The following is a 10,140-nucleotide window of genomic DNA, read 5'->3' on the forward strand; positions in this document are numbered from 1 at the left end:
TTGCTTCATGTATTGTTTTTACTAATTTAATGATAAACCTTCTCTGCTCAAATGGACTTTTATTAGCCTACTGAATATGTGATTGATACTCCACTCAGTTATTTTCCAGCAATGGCATGCAAATACATATGGCGAAATTGGAAGAAGTGAAACACATAATGTTGTGTATGACTGTGATCCTTTATATGATCTCTGAAAATGTGTTTTTGGATTTGAATTGTAGGGAAAAGCAGAAAGTTATATGGATAGCAAATTACCGAGTAACAAGGCATCTAAGGAGGTGGCACGTGAGTTGCTTATCGCTATCTCTAACGCGTTACCAGATAAGAACAAGGACTCAAACTTTGTGTCTGAAGACAAGAAAGCAGATGGATTTGCAATGCCAAACGGTGACTTGGGTGACAAGTTTAGGTCTGAGCTGATTTCAATTTCCTATGCTGAATCTCCTGATGTCAAAATCTGATATGTTGCAGCACCAGATGAGAGTCTAGACTGTGTTTTGTTATATGTATGATACTTCTTTGTTTGTCATTGAGGTGTATAGGCATTCCCTGAGACCTCTTTGTACTTGCTGCTTTCATCTTATGTCACATGTTTGCTTTGTGTTTTATAAAAGTGACTGATATAATTTTTATTAAAGTTCAAACTAGAGCATCAATCAATGTTAAATGTTTTAAAGTTGTGCCAATGAGGCGTGAGTATTGTGCTGCTGTTTGTGATGGTGATATTGTGAATCTGCCTTCCTAAAATAGTAACCTTTAATTGATTAAGAAAGAAGACAGTGTTAGGTTGTTCTGTTCATACTTTTCTGGTTGGTCGTAAACTCGTAATTCCTCGGCCTATATGTGGCTGCGCCAAATAATTTGGTGATGGATTGTGCCTTTGCTGTCCAAATGGGCTAATTGGGCCTTATGATTGGAATTGTGTTTATCCAAGCTTTTCTATGTCTCCTATTGTTGTGCTTTTTAATTTTGTCAGAATTTGGGCCTTGTGGGATTCGGCTTTATATATCTCTCGAGATAATAGCATTTAAGAAAAAAAATAGCATTTTGTGTTTGAAGAATTAATTACGAGTCACAAACTATACTAATGAGTTGAATTTCTCATTTCGATACATTAAAATTTCATACAAAAAGATGAAGTTGCAATTAAAGAGTTAAGGATTTTGTGTAGCCTATATATATAATTTTAATTATTCTATTAGTTTTTATAGTTTTATTAAATTTTTATATATTTTTTTAATTGAATCTTTACATTACTTTTAATTTTATAATTAAATTCTTCTTAATATAAAAAATGTTAGAATTCACTGAATATTTCTTTGTAAATTGAAAGTGTTCATAATTAAAAATTTAATTAGATTTTTGATTGTGTGTATTTTAGGAGAATATTTTGTTAATTTTTACGTTTTTAACATGAAAATAACCTAATTATAAAATTAAAAGCAGTGTAGGTATTCAATTAGAAAGAAAAAAAGTATAATAAAATAATTGAAAATTTTGATAAAATCATATTGACGAACAAAATAATTAAACTATATATATAAAGTTTTTTGCATTAAAATTGTTCATACTTGGGCTAGAATCAGTCCAATCTAAATTCAAAATAATTAAACTATATATATATAAAGTTTTTTGCATTAAAATTGTTCATACCTGGGCTAGAACCAGTCCAATCTGAATTCAATTAAGGGATAAAGTACGAATTTGGTCCTCAAGGTAGAAGTTGAAAATTTTTTTTGTCTCCGTCCTTTTTTTCATTATAAAATGGTTCCAAAAATTTCAGTTTGCTTTAAAATTGTCCTTCGCGCGAAAATGTCCTTCCTCATTATTTCACAAAATGCAGAAACAGAAGCAGAATGAAGAAGCAGAAGTAGAATGCATTGAAACAACAACAATAAAATAACACTTAGAAGAATAACACGAACAACAACAATAGATAATGAAATCAAAGCAACAACAAAAACAAAACTAGAAGCAGAAGCAAAAACAGAAATAGAAGTAGGCAAAAGTAGAATGCAAAAGCAGAAGCAGTGAACCAACAACAACACCAACAACAATGGATAATGAAATCAGAGCAACAACAAAAGTAAAAACAGAAAAAATAAAGAAAAAAGGGTTGCGGCGGTGGTGGGGGAGGAGAGGCTACGGAAGTGAACTACAAATCGCGAGGGGAGGAGAGCTGCAGTAGTGGTGGTGGATCGCGTGGAAAGGGCTGCGGCAGTGGTGGCGATGCCGCGAATTGCGACGAGAACGGCAATGCGGTGGTGGTGGCGGTGGCGGCGGCGACGTGGAGATTCCTCACTCTCCATCATAGGCAGCGGCGTGGCAGGGCTACCTTTCCCACCCTCCACTCTCTTTCTTCCCCCCACCCTTCTCTTTCTCCCCCGATTCTCTTTCTTCCGTTCCCTTTTTTTCTTTTTTCTTTTTTATTTTATTTTATATTTTTTTAGTTAAGGACAAAATGATAATAAAAATAAAAAAATTGATAAAAATGACGATTTTAAAATAAACTGAAACTTTTAGAATTATTTTACAGCGAAAAACAAGTTAAAAACAAAATAAATTTTCGACCTTTATGTTAAGGATCAAAATCATACTTTATCCTTCAATTAAGTAGCACTTTACTTTAAGATTGGGCTGATTCACAATTTGCCCCAATAGTGGCGAGTCTAGATCTTCTGCCTGGGTTCATACAAGTCAAATCGACTAATATATAGGTTTTATAACCCATATATAACCCGATTTGAAGAGTAAGTTAAATACTTTCTCTATTATTTCTGGTATCACCACTTGAGTAATAGTCACCTCTATAAAGGTATAATTTTCAATTCAATAATAAAAAATAAATTGTCCACTATCATCGAAGAATGCTAGGGGCCAACAATTTTTGTAATTTGTAGCCATCAAATAGCCATCATGATTTTAATGGTGTGAGATTTCATCTAATGACTCACTTTTTTTTGTTAGTTACATGCTGGCCAGAATTTAACAAAGTTGCTGGCCCCTAGACTTTTCCCACTACCATCTGAAACTATTCTTAAAAATTGATTAACTTATATTTACAACTTTATAAATATCTTAACATTTAGGTATTTTTTTTAATTTCATTCAACACTTATTAACCTATTGAAGTTATTATTAATTTAAGTATCGGACTATATATCTTTACTATTGTCTAGGTGAGGATGTCAAAAAATTACCCAAACATTTGGACCTCATCTCCATATCCAAAATGCATCCAGTTTTAGATAAACTATTTGAATTGGTTCCCATAACTTCTCGCGCTATCGATCCCTTTTTGGAGAAGTATCTATCAACACTTTACACCCATCTAAAGTTCATATATTCTCCTATATATAAAATACATCCATTTATTGGCCAACTTATTACAAGTACATGAGTCAATTATATTCATGAGTCTAGAACGAACAAACAAAGTGGACATGAACAAGGTTGTCGTGAAAAAGAAGATGAAAACTATATATATATGTGCTTCAATTTAGGCTGCAGGTTTTAATTTCTTACGTAGAGACTCAAGTACGAAACGACAACTTACGTGCAAACCTAATAAGTTGACAATTTCTCGCATACATACAAACTACTCATATAAATGTCAATCTATAATTAAAAAGCAACTCCAAATTAAATGCATACATATGAATTTCTATACGGCACTTCAATTCGATGTTACCATCCAATCCAACAACCTTGGTTCTACTTCTACAATAACTACAATTACATTATACATCTCTTGTCAACATGACCGACTCATGCACATGGGAATAACATAAATAATGCTATCTTATTTTTAATACATTTTAGTTCAATTTCTATTAGTAATTGTTATGCAGATATTTAACCATAAAAAATTAATAATGACTTTGACAATTGCAAATAGGGGATTCAAGTGATTCGAAAATCTAATATTTGAAAGTGAAACTTATTCTTCTTTACAGATATCAGTTTGATGTGCATTACAATTTTTATTTTGTCAATAATAAAAAAGAAAAAGTTTTGTAGAGATAAACAAAGAAATTAAATAAATTGACTTTACTTGAACAACTTAATATAAATAACACTTTTCAATCTCAAAGCGTTATGAAAATAAAAGAACCTTCATCGACTAACACTAATTAATATGAGTGTTATTTGAAAATATTATAAAAGAAGCCTTAGATATAGTTTTTACAGGGCTATTGGAGTAATATACATCTCTCTTGATATTGTGATAATCATAGTAAAATTGCACTCTTTAGGAGACAAAATCATCAAACCAGATAAGTTATAAAATGAAGTCTACTTAATTCTTAACTTATTATGATACGTACTACTTGCTTATCGATGAATTAAACTAGCCACGTAATCGATTCACCAAGGGGAAAAAACAATTAAAAACCAAAATGTTATTGCTGAAATTAGATAGCTTGTACTGAATTCTATTTAATTTCTGTTCAATTTTTCGCATTTCAAAATAAGTTTTTTGATAGGAAAAAGAAAAAAAAGTTAATCTACATTATTTCTCTTAACCCAGTCTTACCGTACGTTTTTATATTCTTGCATGAGTAGTTTAACTCGGTTTCTTGCTTGAATTAATCAACCAATTAGGGTGAAAATTAGGAAAGTTGAATGAGAGGTTACATCACCAATCTTCCTGGGAGAGTTAGACAAGTTACTACATAAAACATATATTTAAAATAAAAAAATAAATAGGTCCTAACTTTTCAATAAGATATATAAATCTCTGACTAATTGAAAATATAAATACGGGACATTTAAGTTTTTCTATCCAAAATATATAAGAACAAATTAGTTCTTTAGAGAGATTTAAATGTCTCACATTTTAAAAAGTGAGAAACATTTTTATATTTTTAATTAGTGGATGATTTATTTGTCTCTGAAAAAAAAAATCAGGAATCTATTTATCATTTACTCTATATTTAAATACATGATTTAATGCCATTATTAAAACATTCCAACTTAAATGTTCGTTGAAAAAAATGTCCAATAAAATATTCATAAAAATAAACCATTAAAAAAGAATCATATTCAAATTTAATGGAGAAGAAATATTTTTTATACAGAGTATGATCATTTAAATGTTGAAAATCAGTTTTCTGTCTTCTAAACGTGCAATAATACATTATGAGGAATGCTAGGGACCAGCAACTTTTGTGATTTGTAACCATCAAATAACCATCAATGATAGTTTTAATGGTGTGAGATTGGTTTGAGATTTCATTCAATGGCTTACTTTTCTTTACTGGTTACATGTTTGCCAGAATTTAACAAACTTGCTGCCCCTAGCCTTTTTCATACATTATTTCTTCTAGGAAATTTCTTATTCATGCGTGTATGGTTCGTTGAAGATTGAAGCAGGTAAAAATTAAAATACTCCCGAGTCCTCAACGTATACCCTCTTTAAAAATTCATGACAAAATGTGAGAATTATTTCTTCACATTATATATTTTTAAATATAAATTAAAGGACTTTCAACTTTCAGAAAAGCACGTTAGAAATGAATAATTTATCCGTGGGGAAAAGTCTCAAAGTCTGATAATCAAGGGAGTTAATCTTATTTAATCTTTGTAAGTAAAGAAAACTTGGTTTGCACTTCGAATCGGTTACCATGTAAATATCAATATATATTCGACGAGTTTATGTTTTCACAACTCATATCAAACAACCTGTTGCCACCTGGCAGACACAATTTCACAATACGCTACTCAATCGGAAAAAACAACTATGAATAATGTATGTATCATCAAATTATTAAGCCATAAATAGAATAAGAATTGGTCAAAAATGAACCATAACTATGAACTTGTTGATAACTTCCGGACAGCTTCATCGATTTTGATATAGTATCCATGATTGCATGTGCATTTATTATTGAAGTCAAAGCTATATATCATTTAATTCCTAGCTTAAGTGATGATTCTGGTTTTGTATATAAATATAATACTGTTAATCAACACTTAATTTAAGCAAGGAAATAATAAGCGATGTCCCAAAATTGAAAGGGTATCGTGGACAAGTGTTCTTAAGACATTTTTAAAATAATAAGATTTTAAAATAGAGAAAAATTCAAAATAACCTGACAATTATCTCGAAAGACAATGAGGTTCTTGACAAAAAAAAATTCAATCCGACTCCTGACAATTACTCTAAAAGGACAACGAGGCCCTTATATAAAAAAAAATCAATGTTGTTTTTTTTTGGTACAGTGCTAATCAGTTCCAAAAAAAATATCAAGCCGGATTGGGTGTTTTCTTTTTCTTTTGGGGTCTTATTGTCCTTTCGAGGTAATTGTCAAGAGCAGATGGATATTCACTCAATAATATAATATCTTTAAAATACTAATAAATGAGATACTAGCTTGGTAGCAAAATAAACAGTTATTTACCAAACAAGGAATCCGTAGCCTTTGGGAATCATATATATGATATAATTAAGCAAGATTGTATATGTATATATAGGATGATAAGAATGGTGTGGTTAATGGTGGTAGTAGGTTTGTTGGGAGGATATGCATTTGTGTTTGGGTTGTTGAGAAGGATAAACAATTGGTACTATGTTTGGAGAGTGGGAAAAACTAAATACCCTCTTCCACCTGGTGATTTGGGTTGGCCTTTCCTCGGCAACATGCCTTCCTTCCTCACAGCTTTCAACTCCCACCCTGATTCCTTCGTCCATAACCTTCTTTCCAGGTCCCATCCTCCCCTTCTCTATATCATCAAATTACTCATTCTAAAATCAAACACACATATGTATATATATAAACATATTTTGAATTTAAGTACATTAGTTCTTTAATGTATGAATAAATTGATGATTACATCAAAATGTTTGATGTGAAGTTAATAATTTAAGATGCTTATTCGTATTATATTAAGTAATTTAGTTAAATATATTAATATAGTTTTTTTTTTTAATTATCAGATATTATCATGTGATTAGTAAGGTGTAACTTGATTGAAATGTAATTGTGGAATTCTACCTATATGCAGATACAATAATGCTAAAAGAAATAATTAAAACTTATTTTATTTAATATTTATTAATTGTTATAATAATTAATAAATATTAAATAAGACAAATTTTTAGTATTTTTTTTTTTTTTGAGTTATTAAACATTTTCGATTTATAAGATATGGGAGGACAGGGATGTATAAGACGCACCTGTTTGGATGGCCGAGCATAATAGTGTGCAGTCCAGAGACATGCAGAAAGGTGCTAACTGACGTTGAGAGGCTCAAGCTTGGATACCCGGCTTCAACCATGGCGCTTGTAGGCAAGAGATCATTCCACGGCATATCAAACGCCGAGCACAAGCGCCTACGCCGTCTAACCACTGCTTCGATGACTGGTCATGACGCCTTGTCCACGTATGTTGGTCTCATAGAGGATATTTCCATCAAGACTCTCCATGAGATGAGCAGCATGGACAGACCTTTTGAGTTTTTGGTTGAGATGAGGAAGTTCGCATTCAAGGTTTTCACAACCATCTTTTTTGGCTTTTATGATCATGATCACGTTGACCTTGGCATGGTAGACAATTTGTACACAATCTTGAATTTAGGAATGAAGTCCATGGCCATCAATCTTCCTGGCTTTGCATTCCATAGAGCACTCAAGGTCTTTCTCTATAAATCTCTTCAACTAATTAATTACACGGTAGAAAATTGCATGCAGCTGTTTTTATGTGAAGTTAATATTTGAAAATCGTTAAATAATTTGATAAATTTAATTAAATTATTATTTAATAATTTTTAACTTTTTACTTTACGTAAAAATAATTACATATGAGTTTTCACTTAAATATACAGTGTTTTGTATATAAAAAAAGATTTTCTACTTGCAGATAGTAAATTCATTCATCTATTTATATATATATACGGAGAGTTTAAATATTGTCTTATACCTATAATAATTTATTAACTAGTAAAGAATTCTAAAACAAAATTCAGATTTACAACCAAATTGAAAAACATAGTAAAAAAAAATATAATTTTTACAGATTAAAATAATAAAAATAATATTTTGGAATATAAGTATAAAATAATTTTATATAATAAGAGCTAAATTTCCATTAGAGGTTGAAAATGAAATATTATTTGTGATTGAATCAGGCACGAAAGAAGCTGAAGAGGATACTTGAAGGGGTGTTGGAGCGAAAGAGAAATAATAAAAGAAAGGATGAGATGATGAGGAGAGATTTGATTTCAGTATTGATGGAAGTGAAAGATGAAGAGGGTAGGCAGCTGGAAGATGAAGACATCGTAGACTTACTTGTCATATTCTTGTTAGCCGGTCACGAAAGCTCTGCTCATGGCATCTTGTGGACCATCATCTACCTCACCCAACACCCCCATCTCTTCCTTACAGCTAAGGTACCCTCCTACTCCCTACTACTATATACTTGTTAGAAACAAAGAGAGAAATCTGAGAAAAGTGTTTATTGAATATAATTAAGTTGTTTATTTAAGTTGTGTGAAATAATACAATATAAAAGGATATTTATAGGGGCTAAGAGAATCATAATAATAAAGACGTAATCTCCTATAATAAATATTCAGATATATTAAATAATGCTAATTGATCCTAATTATATTCTAACAATACTAATTCAACTCATGTTACTTGTTTTTTATTCTATTCATTCATATTCCATCATCAGCGAGAACAACAAGAGATCATCAACACAAGGCCTTCCATGCAGACAGGATTGGATATTAAGGAAATTAAGCGGATGACTTATTTATCAAAGGTATATATTTAATTTATTTTACACCCATGTCAAACCTAAGCTTTAATTAATTAATTGCTTTCAATTATTGTTAGGTTATTGATGAGATGCTGCGCAGAACAACTATCTCCTTTGCAAACTTTAGACAGGCAAAAGTTAATGTTAACATCAATGGTTAGTTATTTATTCGGTGGTATCCTTTAATCTCAATGCTTATTTATTTACATTTATTGTTACAAAATCCTTTAAAAATTGCAGGTTATACCATACCAAAAGACTGGAAAATCTTGGTTTGGAACAGAGGTGTTCACATGGATCCTGAAATTTATCCCAATCCAATGGAATTTGATCCTTCCAGATGGGATGTATGTATGATGACCATTAATTTTACTTCTTATTAATTTAATTTAATGAACAAAAAGTGCATTAATCTAATATATATATATGTTACTAAATTCTAAATTACTAAAATGTGGTGCAGAATTACCGTCCTAGAGCAGGGTCTTTTCTTCCGTTCGGATTAGGAAGTCGGTTATGTCCTGGAGGTGACCTAGCCAAGCTTGAGATCACCATTTTCCTCCATCATTTTCTTCTAAATTACAAGTTAGTAAATGTCTTAGTATTATTATTATTATTATTAATTTACTGATATTGAAGGCAAGTAGTACTTAGTACTTATATTATATTATCATTTTTTTCTAAAAATGATTTTGATTATGCAGAATGGAGAGAATTAATCCTGATTGTCCGGTGATTTACTTACCGGTGCCAAGGCCAAGTGACAACTGCCTTGCAAAAATTGTAAAAGCCACATAAATCGCAAAAGATACTTAGGGTTAATATTTTTCATTACTCCTTCTGTATTATCGTAAATAATATCTTTGAATAATTGAGCACTCAGGGTCATGGAATTTTACTATTCGTTTTAGCAAATAGGCCAATAAAACAAAAATGGAGAGAAATGAAATGGTTGGTAGTTGGTAGTGCATTTTGATTTGATAAAAGTTTGTCCACAATTTAAATTAATTCCAATTAAGAAATTAAAACAGAGTTATGAAAGCACTATGGAAAAAATTTCCTCTTTCCCAACCTACTTCAATTTGTATCAACATCAAAGTCTGAGAAACAGCATCTTATTGTGTATAATTTAAACTAGTTGTGACTTGTACTAAGAATAATATTAACATATTAAACATATAACTATTTATATAAGATAAATTCTCTGGTGACACAATTTTAGCTGACTAAGTGTGGTTGATGTTTGACTGGTAATAATATACTGACATGTAATAAGTGATGAGTCTTATCCATGAATGCATCGATGCTGCTCAAAAGGCACTCTTACACTTTGTTTGAATGTTACAAAGAAAATGGGAGGAAAGAAAATAAGA

The 10,140-nt window shown here is 30.8% G+C and overlaps 1 protein-coding gene across 2 annotated transcripts; it reads left to right on the top strand.

Annotated features, from left to right (window-relative positions):
• The first annotated feature begins 6,286 nt into the window (after positions 1 to 6,286).
• Positions 6,287 to 9,811, top strand: LOC107632295 (7,8-epoxymelianol synthase CYP88A154). Of its 2 annotated transcripts, none has more exons than XM_088488239.1 (8): positions 6,287 to 6,710; positions 7,152 to 7,638; positions 8,133 to 8,393; positions 8,681 to 8,770; positions 8,845 to 8,923; positions 9,008 to 9,114; positions 9,231 to 9,352; positions 9,472 to 9,811. In XM_088488239.1, the coding sequence occupies exons 1-8, from the start codon at positions 6,481 to 6,483 to the stop codon at positions 9,563 to 9,565; spliced, it is 1,470 nt and encodes a 489-aa protein (XP_088344365.1). In that variant the 5' UTR covers positions 6,287 to 6,480; the 3' UTR covers positions 9,566 to 9,811. The 2 variants fall into 2 exon arrangements, with proteins under 2 accessions (XP_088344365.1, XP_088344366.1); XM_088488240.1 differs by having other exon boundaries at positions 6,427 to 6,710; positions 7,166 to 7,638.
• The last annotated feature ends 329 nt before the right edge of the window (positions 9,812 to 10,140 follow it).

This window comes from Arachis ipaensis, chromosome B5, assembly GCF_059453495.1.
Source record: "Arachis ipaensis isolate K30076 ecotype BB chromosome B5, ASM5945349v1, whole genome shotgun sequence".
Classification (NCBI taxonomy): Eukaryota; Viridiplantae; Streptophyta; class Magnoliopsida; order Fabales; family Fabaceae; genus Arachis; species Arachis ipaensis.